The 15,365-nt window shown below is 38.0% G+C and overlaps 1 protein-coding gene across 2 annotated transcripts in view; it reads right to left on the reverse strand.

Moving 5' to 3' along the window:
• Window positions 1–555: 555 nt before the first annotated feature.
• Window positions 556–15,365, reverse strand: part of syde2 (synapse defective 1, Rho GTPase, homolog 2 (C. elegans)) — a 43,030-nt gene continuing 28,220 nt past the window's right edge. For both annotated transcript variants that reach the window (XM_055051941.1, XM_055051933.1), the window contains exons 6-8: window positions 10,982–11,163; window positions 8,235–8,466; window positions 556–4,233 (exon numbers count right to left, since the gene is read on the reverse strand). In XM_055051941.1, the coding sequence (XP_054907916.1) occupies window positions 3,530–4,233; window positions 8,235–8,466; window positions 10,982–11,163 (1,118 nt within the window). In that variant the 3' untranslated portion in view covers window positions 556–3,529. The remainder of the gene's footprint in view (window positions 4,234–8,234; window positions 8,467–10,981; window positions 11,164–15,365) is intronic.

The raw sequence follows: 15,365 nt of genomic DNA on the forward strand, positions 1-15,365 counted from the left end.
GATTCTTTATGGCAAGCTGGTATATTTAAAGCTTTCTTTTTTATTAAGGCTTCCAGCTAAATAAATCCTAATATTCAGTTTCAATGTTCTTTTCTGTTTTTATGGCCTAATCAATCATTTTAGAGGTCAAGAGTGAAGTTTCCAGAGTCGGTGATCATTTGGTCAAATGTGTCAACATTTTTCTTCTAAGTTTAAACTTTTAGAGAACTTCACGGTTCCCTCTGACGCCAAACTCACATAAAAGATGAGAGTTACCAGCAATGCAGACGAGCTGAAGGCAACCTCCTCATTGTCCACAGGTGTTTGTGTTTTGGTTTTCAAAACAAATGGAAGTAACATAAAACATAAAAAAAGAAATGTTATCAGCGCAAACTTGAAAATAATTTCCCAAAGTATGTTTTCCAATTAACCAAACCACCAATTTTATACACTTTAGTACTTTAAAATCCTTTTTTTTGCACCCAAATTTAGGTTTAAATTTGTTATGAAAGTTGCATTTTGAGGAAAACAAATACAAACTAAACAGATAATTCGAAAACATGTAGCAACCAAACATGAATGTAAAATAATATCTTTATTATGACCATGTTTTTCGGGTTCAATACAAAGCACTTATCTGTTCAGTTTAGAGATGCATTCAGTGTGGCACTTTCTTCTCTAAAGGACAAACAGGATGAGACAGAAATGAATGATTACATCTAAAACGTGATGGAACAAAATGAAGCAAATGTAATTTGTAATAACAGATATCACAACAATGTGCTGTAACCACTGGATCCATGCTTTTTGTAATCAACCTTACGATTACATCTCATATTATTGCTTAAATGTTTCTTGGATTTAAAGTACAGTCTGCATATTTAATAAATGGATGAATCTTCCTCCACGAGCTTTACGAAAACTACTCAGCATTTTTTTCTGTTCTCTTTGCAGGCAGATGGTTCAAAAGCAACTTTACTGAGTATATTTCATTAGACTCCCTCAGCAGTTCACAGAAAACAAAAAAATCACTTTTTAATTTGAGTTTGCTGCTTCTTATAGAAAAATTCAGTTTGTTTGGATTTGTCCTAAACTTTAAGGTTCACGATTATAAGGTTTTAAAAAAATACTGTAAAAATATTGTAAAAAAATACAATAAGCAGATTTCTATGCATTTTTGACGCAACTATTTAAATTCTGTAACCCAAGACTTCTTAAAAAAAATCTGGAAAATGTTTATCTCTGAATATTGTTCGGTGAAACAGACAATTATTTCTGATAAGGCAGATGAACAAAGTCACACTTAATAAATACAGCCATAAATTATCTGCTTTTTAAACTATTCATGAGATTTTGCTCAATTTTAGCCCCATCTCACTTGATGGGTCAATTCTACAACTGATCTTACACTTAAGTTACTTTTTTTAGTTCAAGCTTCTTTCAAATGATAAAAAGTACAGTATGACCTTAAAATTCAAATTAAAATACATTTATAAGAGGGACCAGAGGATATTATAGTAGTAATGTAGTCACTTTTTGACTATGGTACCATATTTATAAAAAAAATTGTGCATCTTAATCAATCTCCGCCTCTACATCCTTTAGAAGAAAATGCAATCCAATCATCAGTTTATCTAAGTAACAAGTGGTCAAACAAATAAGCATACATTATAAAAATAGTCTTATTTTACACATAAATATGAAATACAATGGCAGATCAGACAGAGCCTTGCTTATGTTGGTAAAGCTTTTGACCATGCAACGTTCAGTACCATAAAAAACACACCAAGTCATGAACAGATCTCAGTCCACCAGACACAGATTAGCTCAAATATTTACGCAACATAATAACAACACCAATAGCATTTTGCCATATATTTTACAACGAGAGTTGTACCATTAGTCCAGCACATTAAGATGTGTACAGGTAGCTCAAAGGGAGATTTACACGACTGCCGTCAACACTACAAGGTCATCAGAAGTTTTTTTTAAATACGCCATTGAAATATAGGATGTAAAAATAATATACTCCAAATACATTTATATAATTATATACATATCCATAAAGGTTAAATACTGATCACTCTGAATCCCTGGATTGATGAAAACCTCCTTTGTTGCTTCAGGCAGCAAAGTAACAGATGCTTTTAAAGATGAGGCCTTTTAAAGATTGCGACAGAAAACTTATGTTACATCATCTGTTTAATTATTTAGCTTATGGTCTTCTGTTGTAGAATAGACGACCAGTCCTGCTTTCTCATTTTAGTTTGTTTTAAAAAGGCATAAAGGAAAAGTTGGATCTTCATGCTGAGCTAAAAAAAAAGCTAATTTCTCTATTACTTCAACTTGTATTTATTTACCAAATGAAAACATTATCTGCTGCTGTAAATGAGAAGACAGACATCTAGGTCCTTTGAGCCTATTTTAGTGAAGAGAAAATGTCTTTTTGTTTTACAAAACTAGCCTCGCTGCCTCCAACTTTTATGCTGAACTAAAATAAGTTTAGCTACCATAGAAAACTGTGTCAAAATTCCCATCTAATAAGAAATCAAATGAGTAAATTTAGCATTTGGTTGTTTTTATGACCTCCAGCATAGGATGTTTATCAAAACCCTTGCACAACAGAAATTCATGTTTTTCTTTTTGTCTTTAAGAGGAGTTTTCCTCTGGCCCATTTTCTCATTTTATTCAAATCACAGTCATATTCATTCTAACACTACAAAAGCATCACAATCTACACAGCTACCTGCCTAATAAGTGCATTATTGTTGTATAATATTCTTGTACCTCGACAGAAAAGCTCTCAGTTGCCTTAAAAAGAAAATCCACCTTAATAAAAGAAAAATAACACGTTTCTCCTAAAACCCTGGCTTGTTTTAATCAGCACTCGGTCGAAACAGGCAGTAACAGGGAGCAGGTCTGAAACAGACGTGAATCCAATTTCTTTTGTTGCATTATTTCTCCGGTCAAAAAAATATCTGCTTCTATCATCAAAAACCAAAACGTTTTGGATCTTAAAATTAAAATCGGTCTGTGCTCCGTTGCCAAAATTGTAGAAGCGACAATTAAAATATCGAAAGACGTTATTTTGTTTGTACAATCAAGCTGTCAGGAGATAACGTTTTTTTTCTTTCAGGGTGGATTTTCCTCTTGACGCACCACCTTCACACAATTAAGGCACCTTTTAAACCCCTGAGGGGTAAATGGGTTCTTCTAATAAGAAGAAAAGCAACAATAACAACATGGAACACAGAACAGGAAAGGATGCAAACCAAAACAAACCACATGATGTAAGACACATAAAAAACCCAAAACAAAACAAAAAAAGTGATGGAATGTCTGTGAGTAAGGTAGAAATTCTAGAAGTGCCCTGTTTCATTTCTTCTCCTCTCACCTTGTAACTTATTACAGCAGCAACACAAGCCACAGGATTCCTGTGGAAACACTGTGGGTGTTTGCGAAGCACCTTGATCAGTAAAGTAGGTCCTCCTCAAACTTCATCTGTGTTTATGGGTCTACAAATGGATATGCGTGTGTGCCTGCATAGTAGTCAGTATCCGACGTTGAGCTTGTTCTTGTTTAGCTCTCGTTCCAGGTTTCCTATCAGGGTGTCGATGCTCTCCTGCAGGTCTCTCAGGTTCACCCTGTTACTCAGAACAGGACTGATGTCCTGGATCTTCATGTATGCCTGGTAAGTGTGCTCTTTAGGAAGCCGAGCTGGGAGGATGTGGTTAAACACTTTCTCCTCCGTCTCCTCCTCTTCCAAAGCCGGCGTGTTGTTTGAACTGTCGCTCTGGCTTTCTTTCTCCTCCTCTTCTTCCCCATTTTCCTCCTTTTTCACAAACTCCTCTCTTTGAGGTTCTTCCTCCACATCAGGATCAGACACAGGACTTGTGACCCTCTCCTGGTCATCTTCCTCTGCTGCGTCCTTCCCGTGGGCTTCCTCCACCACCTCTGTGTCTTCACATGGCACATCGTCGTAGTCTGCTTCTTCTTTACTGGGGGGAAGCAGCAGTTCAGAGGGGAAGTAACTTTCACCACAGCCGCTCCAGTCGCCAGCATATCTGTTGCTGGGACTGTCCAGACGTCCCGGTTTGGGCCGCAGGACACCGGCCATTTCTGCTTCGCTGAGGTTTAAAAACTGGGGCCGCTCTTTCCTGCGTCTCAGAGGAGGGGCTGACAGAAGGTCGAAGGCGGGTGGAGCCACAGAGGCTGCGGGGAACCGAAGAGACGACTGGTCATTTGGGTCCACAACTACAGGGAGACAAAAAAGACACAATAAATGAATCAGACGATCACAGAATAAATATATATTCATAAAATAAAACATGAAAGATTTGTTTAAAGGCCCAGAAAGAAAGTAATTAAAGGCACATCTGGATAGTTTTTTTTTTCAGCAATTCAATTTATAAATTGAAACTTCTACAAGTTTGAAATATTGTTTTTTTAATTCTGTAAATTTGCATAAATACGGCTCAACTACTGAAAATCCAAAATTCAATTTTTCAGAAAATTTTGATATTACTCAAGACAATTGAAAAAATTTATTTTTTTAAGTGCACATATGCAGGATTATGTTCTCGTCCTCTTCCTAGTGTAATGGCCGAAGTCAAAAGATGATTTTGGAAAAAAGATTTGATCTTTGATTCAAAAAAATTAAAATAATAATAACTTATTAATAATAAATTATGTTCTTGGTTATTGACTAAAGTTGCAGTTTAGTAGGAAACTATTCACTATTTTGGTAATGAGAATAATTTGATGCAATATCAAAATTTTCTGAAAAAAAAAAGTATTTTTTTGTTGTTGTAAAACATTAACCAAAATAGAAACTTTAATCAAAAACACTTTGCGGAGTTAGGATTGACTTGAATTCCAGAAACAAAGCAGCTTTTTAATTATGTTACAATCTATACAGATGCTGCTGTAGAAATTGCTGTTATTCAGATATGCTTTTTATAAAACCCAAGTTAAGATGGTAGTTGAATTATGATTTAGAAGAGTATCTTATTTTACATTGATTGAAACCAACAATTACAAATCACAAGCAAATAAAAACCAAAGGTTTGAAAAGAGAAAGTTTTAGCTTCTGTAGGGCCCAGCCTGCTGGGTGCTTCACATAAAGTGGCTTGCTTTGTTGCTTCCCTTTTATTTCAATACAAAGAAAGCAAAAGTGCTCCAGTTTGGGCTGTTCCATGGAAATAAGAGATTTCTTTCCAGAAAGACAGAAATCATTTGTTCAATGTTACTTTGAAGAAAAAAAATAAATTATGCGTTGTGTGATTTTGGATGATCTGAGCACCAATAAAACCCTCCAGAGCAAAAGAAATAATTTCTGTAAATCGTGCTCATTTTATGGAGGACCTGCTTGCTGCTATTTAAAGGCGTCTAAGCAGTAATTTTATCAACTGAAGGAACATGCCAAATCGGGCGCATGCTAAAGTCACATCCCACACTTTGTGATTTTGTTGCCAACCTGTTGCTGACTGAATAAAATTGAAAGTTAACCATAGTGATGCCCCATGGAAAAAAAATCACATGACTGCCACATGAAAAGGAAGAGTGAGAGATCACACAGCCAGCACTGTCTGATTACCTGTCTGTCTTTATCTCTATGTACCATTTCTTACTGTGTTGGAAAAGAATAAAACACAGTTATGGCATTAACAGTTACATTCTCTACTTAGAAAAGAAAGTCAGAAAGAGATCACAAATTTTGCTTGTTTTTTGAAACATCTAGTTTTTTCCAGTGTTCCCACAACAGAAATGTTGAGGTTTTTTTTTTTTGTGGATTCTACATTTATATATATGTTCATACCCAACAGCAGGCATGAGCCTACAGACTTAATCAGCCTGTACACTTTTTTTTAATGTGGAATGGATTACATTGTCTTCTGAGTAATTGAATCCATAATTATTTGGCGGCTAGGAGGACGACTGTGGGAGTGTGTATGCAGGGAAAGAGACGATATGGGGAAATAAAGGACATAAGATCTTGCAGAAAAAGCAGCTCAATTCATCCGGATAGGGATGTTAGCAGCAGCTCATTTTGAGCACTTCCTGTGCTGTAAAGCGTCATACCTAAACTATTTTATCTTTGAGCTTTCCTGACTAAAGAATTTCACCTGGATGCAATTTTATTTCATTCATCATCTTATGAACTTATTCACAATTAAACTACAAAAAGTTATATTTTTTTGCCTCTATTCCATCTTTTCTGAACTTTTGAACACTTTTCACAATGGAACTGGACAGATTTACAAAACAATAATATTCTCCTATTTTACTTCACTAAATGTGTGCAAAACATCTTGCATTTAAGTTTAAGTACTTAATGTATTAATAAAAGCAGTCCATTGAACAGTGACTAGATGTTGATTGTCCCAGATCATGTTAAAGCTCAACCACTGATGTGAACAAATACACTCAGACGTTTCCCTCATGCTGTTCCTGTCATTACAAACACATGCCCTTTCTCTCTCACAGTTAGAAAACACGCCCTACATATAGCTGTCCATCAGCTTTGCCCGCTCTCTCACGCTTTCTGTAAATGCCTCCAGTGTTTTCCTACCAGCAGCCATCGGATGCCATCGCTTCCCCCCCCTGCGCATGTTGCTCAACGCAGCTTTGAATCGCGTTTGGTATGTGTGTGTGAGAGGCGTGAAGTGGCAGCTGAAAATATCTCATAATGATTGTGAAATGTTAGGGTGAAGCTCCAGGGGCTGAAGGGTAAGGTTAAGTCTGGAATGTCTTTAATTACAGTCCAGGCGTCCTCCAGTCCGTGCTGGGGAAGAGGATGGAATGGAGGTGAGGGTGTAAACAAAAGCTTGAACCTGGAATGAAAGCTTTTTGTAGAAGTTTTAACAGACGGCAGCCAGAAAAGACCAGAAACTCTTCTCAGGAATAGTCTATAACTTAAAACCAGCTCACTTAATTTCTGTCCACATGTACAGGCCTAAAAAGAAAGGAATATATTTTTCTGATATGTATAAAATTCATCCTGTGCTTCCTCTTTTATGTCATTTATTACATCTTACAGGCTTCCTTTCTGGATTTGTTTTATGCTTGTTTCTATATGTTGAAGCTTCAGTTATTTAGGAATTAATATTCTATTTTAGAAAGATAAAAATATTGAAAGCACGTTCACTTCTGCAATGACTTTAAGAACACCTTTAAATTCTTGGCTAGGGTGCCGGACTGTTGGATGTCCAACCAACTACTATCTGCTGCTCTATTGATTTTATATTCCTCACTGGATAAATGAACATAGAAATATGCACTCAATTTCAAACTACTCAATTTCAAACTGGAGACTTTAACGCTACATTTCCTGTTTTTTTTTACCCTTTAATATTTTTTATACATATTTTTATCTCTCCCATGAAACTCAATGAAGCTATCATTAGCTACTTCTAAAATAGCTTGTTATGCATTTAAAACAAAGTTAGTTACAAGCAGGATTCAGAGGATGTAGCTACATTTATCAGGCTGAAGCAGAAATAGATGAATGCCTAAAACTTTACAAATAAAACTTCTATAAAAAGCTTTTTTACAATCTAAGAGAGGTTTGTAGTTTCAAAATTTGACATAATGTTGTTTTATTCAAGAAAGCAAACAATATAATTGCAATACTTTGAATTTGTGAATGATTGGAACATATTCCTTGAAGTTTTAAATCTGTAAAAATGCAGCTTTTTCATGTAGGGATGACATAATTGTTTACCAAATGTCAAAAGAAATGCAGTAGATCTGCATTTAGCACAAACTTTTCCTTAATTGCAACATTTATCATCCGTGATCTAAAGTGCTTTCTAGAATAATCTTTGGGTTCCTTCATACTTCACAGCAGACAGCTGCAGTCAGCAGGAACAGCTGTGGCGGCTGACAGATGGGCTGCACAGAGGAAAGCTGGGACTCTGCAGGCGAACTGATCTGTCATAGAATGGTGAGGATACGCCTCATAAATTGGGTTTACTTTGGGTTTGCTGGCTTGGCTCTGATTGACTCAGCCACCACGATAAAGCCCGTTTGGAGAGTTACATCCCAGAAAAACCAAAGATGGCGGTCGGCGGCTATCAGCCACACTCATGCCAGCCTGTAACCTCAGTGATCAAAGCAGCCCAGTCCCACATCGGTTCTTTTTTAGAGCCGAGCCACAAAGCTGGTAACAATTTGTAAACTATTCCATAAAAAGGAGCAGCATGACTTGAATGTACGTGAATCAAAAGAGCAAAATAAAAGGACGTCGGGGTCACCTGGCCAGAGCTGCAGCAGGTAGTGCAGGACTTCAATGTGCTTTTTGAAGTGCAGGGCGCTGGCGAGCTCCTCTGAGTCGATGAAGACGCGGTTGGTGTGGCACGACGCCTCCTGACGCTGGCTGAGCAGCACTGGGCCAAAACACACCGCCAGGTTCTGACATGTCATCTTGTTCATTTCCTGGTAGGACGCCACACGCTTCAAGTGGTCCAGAAGCTTCCGCAAAGTCATCTAATGCAGACGCACACATCAGCGTGGACAAATAAGACATGTCATTATGCTGATTAGTAGTTGCAGTATTACCACTGTCGGCAGAAGAGGAGTATCAGAGTGAAGCCTCTTCTTCATCAAGCTAATCTGTTGCAGGCGCAGGAAACAGAGGAGCTACAAAATGATCCCCTCTTATTAAAATGCTACATTTTCAAGGTAAGAAATGAGATCAAATCAGGGTTTCCCTCAGGGTGTTGTAAGCCTGGTCAGCTTCATTTGCACCCCAGCAGGCTAAGCGTCATTTGTTCATCACAAGGTTTTTCTATACACCAGCAACAGTGGTAGTAAAAACATGCTAAAGATTTTCTTTTGTGAAACGGCTGGAAGCTGAAGTAGTTACAGACAGGTTAGAAAGGAAAATATATTATTATAGAAAGGTCAGAATGTAGGCGCAAAGCACAAAGCAGTCAAAATAATGATAAGTGGAGTAAAATGTTAAGAAACAGTGACATTACAAAATCAAACATTTTATTATCAATTAACGAAAGATGGAAACTGATCAGAAAAATTGCCAAAAGTCTGACAGCAGCACTGCTGCCCAGTGACCATACCTTCTTTTCTTTTTAATGTATCCTCTTACAAAGCAGTTTAGTTTCTGCTTAACTTCTGCAGAATTTTTTATTACCTTAAAGGAAGAAAAACTTTTAAATTATTTATTTACATCTGACAGCAATCTTCTGTATTTCCTAAAACGTTTGGACAAAGAAGTCTTTTCTTTGAAAAAAATAAGAACTTTGTCGGACGTTCATCCTCTAACCAGAAGGTGGAAGCCTGTCCGTTTGCCATGGTGTCCTGGGTTAAAACACTTCCCCTGCCTTTCCTGCTGCTGGTGGTTAAATGGGCAAATGTCTGATTGTAGGGTGAGCCGCTTTTCAGTCCTTGGACTTGATAATGTGCTGTACAAGTACAGGATGTTTACCATAAACCATTACATGAAGCTGAGCTGACTCACTCGTGGTCCTGGAGTGATTTGAGAACCACAATTATTAAAATTCCTCGAGGAAAATGTATTTATTTAACGAACCATGTTCCGACCGGGTTACTATTTGCACCGCACAGCGCTCTCACTTTCGCCTGAGTTGTTGACGAGCATAACGTCCAGTTTTCAGATTTGGCCTGGGAGTATTTTATTGATTGGTGATGATGTCATAGTCTTTGTTGTTTTTTGGGGGAATCAATAAGCATCCTTAAAATGCTTGGCGTGACGCCTGGAGTACAGAGCAGTGTTTTCTCCTCCTGAAGCTGCTGCCTGATGGCGGTTCAGAGTGAACGGCAGGGAAAACCGCTGCAGGTGTATTTAAACAGGGGAGAGGATGGACTGAACACTGCAGGCTGCATTAGATGATTTACGTAAATGTAGCTTTATGGACGAACTGGAAAATTTTTTTCATGTCATTGTGGTCACAACAAATGGGTGGTGGAGCACATCATGACGAGTTTCTGTGTAACGAACAAATTCTGTCACTAATGTGGAAACAAAAGCTATAAATGAATGGTCAAGGTGAGAGCTCATCTATTTAACTGAAGATGAATGCATAAACCAAAAGCTGGAGTATAGACATTTTTTACAAGTGTATTTGTGAGCCTGCCTTTTTATTATTACATTACAGGTTAATTTTCTAAACCACAGAAAAGTTATTGTCAGTGAAGCTCGAATGGGAAAGACTGGAATGATGTTAATATTTACCAATGTTTTATTTGATTCTTTTTTTATCCGGTTACTCAATTGACAGAGTACTCAATTATTAAAATATTTATTTACGACAGCCCCAAATGGAACTGGGTTTTTGTTGATGTGGATAAAATTATCAACAGTTTTGAAGATCAACTAAAGTTATAAAATTGGCTTGACAGAGTCCAAAACCAAAGGAACCAAGGAAGTCAAGATGTGGGATGATAACAAACTCCTTAAAAGAAAACGGAAAGCTAAAATGTAATTATAAGATGTTAAAGTATGCCTTTAAACATGTGCACATCTATTTATTCACACACAATATTTATTTTTAGCAGCAATGGCCACTACTCTGAGCTGTTTGTAGACAGTGATAAAGATACTTTCAGAGTTTTTATCATTTTTTTTCCATTTATTATAATTTGCACTAAAGATTTTAACATTTTTCTACATTTATCTTATTTATATCTTTATAGGGTGATTTTATTGGTAGCATAACAGTAATTATGTTTCCTCGCAGCTGAGACATTAAACTGGTTTGTTAGGTCCATTGTCAGAAATAAACTTTGGACTTTCCTCCAAGAATGACATGTACAGCCCTGCAAACCACTTAGCACCTCTATTATCACTGCGCTGAAAACACACATAATGTCGTTGTGACAGTAGCAATCTTGGGCATTGCCATCATTCCACAGCCGCCAGCGGCTTAGCCGCAGCGACCTCTCTCATAGCTTCCTTTGTAAATGTATCTCCCGCCATTAAACTGTAGGACACATCGGAGTGACAGCCGTATTTTTATCTTACCCTCTCCACCTCCGGTAGGATTTCCAGCAGGTTGACGGTATACTCCGAGTCTGCCGGATCGTTCTCGCACCCCGCAGCGGCCATCTTGAGGGGCCTGGCGGCCATGATCTCCAGCACAGCCTCATACAGCTGCTTGGTGATTAGAGGGTAGGGAAGTTCACGCAGGTAGTCCTTTAGTACGCCTGCCGAGGGGATCAGAAAGATGACTGAGCACGAGAAAATATGACTCACAATTCAGTCTGAACAGGATATGTCAGATGGTTTTCAGGTTTTCAGACATTTGTGTTTATGTACCTTAACCACAATGAAATAGAAAGAGTTTTTGTTTCATTTAAAGGACGAAACATAGTAAACATTTCTGATTAATTGCTAGGATCCATAATGCTTGGAGTGCCACAGAGACCTGTTCTACAACCCCTCTAAACTGGAATTATATGATTTATCAGGTGTATTGGCTTATCTTTAAAATTTCCCCAAACCTGGAATATTTATATTTGTAACGTAAAGTATTTAAATTTATTAGGATCATTATTAAACTGCATGGTGAAGATTATCGGAATAGTTTAAATTACTCTCTAAAACAAATTATTTATTTTGTTCTCATAGAATGAAATGCGCAGGGAGCTAGCAAGCCTTCTTTCATTCACGTCTTTCTGTAAAATAAGAAATAAACATGTACTGAATGAGGCTCCATTATTTCTTCTAGTGATCCTGTGATGTCTGGCAGGCGGCCTGGTTGAGTCGGGTGTGATGCACTGGCTCTGAGACTGGGGAGGGTCTGGTTTAACACCTGTGACTTTGGACTCCTGTTGCTCAGACAAAAGCCTCAGAACAACATGAAACCGACTCTGTCTGTCTCCACTAAGCTCCTGGCATGCCTTTTCTTCAAAGGAGCGCCCCTGAAAAGGGGAGAATTAAAAATAAATAAAAAAGGTTCTTGGCAGCCTGACAGAATGTCTGCTCTCATTTTCCTCTACACGAAGCTGGATCGGTTTTCAGGGAAGGCTGTGTAATTAGCATTATTGGTTCTGCCTGTAAGTAATTCTAATCTTCAGAAAGATACAGCCACCTCCAAGAATACTTTATTTAACATCTTATAAGATGACACTTAGTGAAAAGTTTTGATCATTTTGAATACAGAAATATTGAAAAGACAAATAAAAGTTATGTTCAAACAGCTGTCAGTCTTTATATGTGTGTTTTGTAATATCCAGAGACTTGTTGAATGAACAGCCCCAACTTGTCTGTGTTGAATAAAACCAGATCACAGAGAGATCAATGTAAAGGTAACAACCGCGATCACTTCCTAGAAATTCCCAAAGCAGCAACGCAATCGCTTCACATAATCAACGCTGATTACTGAGCTGGATTTAGGATCTTCTACTTCATCACCTCTGAATATGCTGATCACTCCGGTCCACCTGGAGTGATCAGCATCCTTTTCTTGTGCCTTCTATTTCTAGCAGTACAGTTTGATGCGAATCCACGGCCATGCTCTTAGGCACACCTTAATGTGCTAAGTTTTTAATCCGTGTAAGCCGCTGCTTTTCTTTTTAGAAGTAGCTGAGGATTAGAGCATTTTCTGGCTATTTTTACTGCCTTGTTGGTCCATCGTCCTCCAGTTTCTTTAGAATTCAAAAGCTAAAACCACCAAATAAAGCAATGATAAGAAATGAAAAGTCTAGCTTACTTTTTAAGATCCATTCAGTGAATATTGAAGGCATCTTCAATATTGCAAACTTGTAACAGAAATAGCAGACTCACTATAAATTGATGTATGGCTGACTGTTTTAATAGTTTAAGCACTAAATATATTTTAATATTCATTAATTCCTACAGCACATTGGCACTACAGAACCTGCTGCTTGGTAAACTCTTTCAACCAGCATCTTTGTACTTATAATCATCAAAATTGAATTGTTTACGATAATGTTTATATGTCTTACCGTAGAACTTGTGGAGCTGTGCATATACTATTTAAGCAGCGCAAATGTTTTTAGTTTTTGATCAACAATCTTGTACATTGACACTTCTAGACTTTACTAAACTATTTACAAAGACCAGACATAAAAAACACACCTAACTATAATGTATTTCTGAAACATCGGCCAAAAATCAACCTGTACCCAAACAAAGCAGATATCATATCAGCCCTCATATCACAGATGAACAAGCACAAACAAGCTTTAACAACGCCCCAGCAAAAAGACTAAAACCTTCATTAAATATCACCTCCTGTGCCCTGTGGACCAGCACATTTAATAACCTGACTAACTTCCATTCTTTGTGTCATTGCCTTAGTCATATGTGATATGAATGAGCAATATTTGATAACATCAATAAAAGCTACATTCATTCCCCTAAATGTCTCCGAGTGCGAGTTGATTTCCAAACCAGATAACCGGTGAACAGACATCTTCCCGGTTCTCCACTGACAGCGTTGATGAAAAATTCAGCCAGAAAATAACAATCAGACTGATTCATCAAAGGAAATCAACCTGGAAGCAAAATAATGCTTCCAGGATGTTTTCATCCATCCAACTCATTAAAGTGAACTTTTTTTCATCGTTTAGGGAAGTAGGCAAACCAGATCTAATGAGAATTACCACACAGCTTGTTTTTTTTCCAGTCAAATGGAAACTCCTTCATGGCAGATCTTCTGACCTTCCGTCCGCTCTGAGATAGACTCAACAACAAGCAGCTGGACTGTTTCACGTAAAGACTGCGTAACAAACCTAACAACCTGACTATTTTCTCGCCTTGCATAACATCTTTGAAGCCATTTCATACACGTTCCTGTTTCTGCAATGCTGGAAAAAAAAAAAATCCCTGGAAGAGTGTGTACGTGTGTGTGTGCACAGGTACTCGGGTAAGATGAGGAGTACACAGTCATTCAGGTAAATCATTATACTGACGTGTGTTTACTTTAGTGTCTTAGACGCTGCTGCAACCTGAGCATGCGTGCACACACACACACACACACCCACCCACCCACCCACACACACACACACACACACACACACACACACACACACACACACACACACTTACAACACCTCTGATGAGGAACACATGAGGTCAGTCAGGGGCTCACTGGTGAACAGGTGTGTCTACTCTGCAGGTGCTTCACCGTTCTTCTGACAACAAACACCAACCGGCTGCGTTCACTCTTATAATCAACGCTATTAATACACTCTGTATGTGCATATGAATACACATTATGATACGAACTAGGGATGTACGATCCACCTTCTTCACTTCCGATACGATACAGATATATGAGGTTCAGCTGATCTGATGCCACAATTGACTTAAAACGTTTCTTTTTTTAAACATAACCATATATCCGCCGCATAACAGATTTATTTGTTATGCTTCACAAACTTAGTCAACATGTAAAAACACAACTTTAACAATGTAAAAATAAATAGTAAAGAAACAGAAAGTGACTAAAGCAAGAGGTCAAACATGTAAAAATCAACTGCAACAAACATTCTGTCAAATGGTTCAAAAATTATTATTAGTAATTCGAAATATAAGGAAAAATAAATAAAGCATGATGTTCTTCAGAGCACAAAACATAGAATTCGACTGAATAGATCTTCCCTCATGGACCAGACACATTGTCTCCAATAATCAGTTTTTTTTAGATTTTTAAATATCCTGATATTAATGTTGGATCAGTGCATATCTTCGAGGAACAAGACATATCTCTGCAATCAAGACAATTCTTTAAGACTCTTAAATTGAGCCTTACATGTTTAACTTTTCCACACACCCAAATGTGCCACCACACACTACAAGGCACACGATGCACTGGGGCATGGCTCTACCTTTGACCTCATGTTCAAACAAAGCAGAGGGTCACTCCTCCTGTCAGTGCTGCAGTCAGTGCCCCGTCCGAAAAACAAATGGGGATTTGTTCTCCATCCTCACCCCCCACTGCTGTGCATAACCCCACAGTACTTGGGGGTGGGCTGAGGTGTGTGTCGCTCCCTCCACCAATCACACAGAGAATCTCTACATAGTGGTTTGCTCAAAATTACCTCAGAACTATTTCTGTAACTCTGGAACAGCTGCACTCCTGTACGATGAGGTGATTTATTATAAATATATTCTGAATTAGTTCTTAATTTCTGACCCGCGGTTCAGGAAACAAATCAACAGCCACAGAGCCGGCCTGCTGCTCTCTGTAAAACGCTCTCTTGCTTCCCTGGCCTGCCCAGAGTTCAGCTAATCCCCCATGCGTGAGCCAAATACCATCTGTGTTTGTTCGGTAACAAAGGGGGCACTTGTTAATGACTTTCCATGTCTTCACTGGAGTACTGCCGATGGTGGGGGGCAAAGCGCAGAAGGAGGATGAGGAAATGGCAAATCAGTCAAA

Source organism: Poeciliopsis prolifica, unplaced genomic scaffold, assembly GCF_027474105.1.
Source record: "Poeciliopsis prolifica strain line A6 unplaced genomic scaffold, Auburn_PproV2 SCAFFOLD002, whole genome shotgun sequence".
NCBI lineage: Eukaryota > Metazoa > Chordata > Actinopteri > Cyprinodontiformes > Poeciliidae > Poeciliopsis > Poeciliopsis prolifica.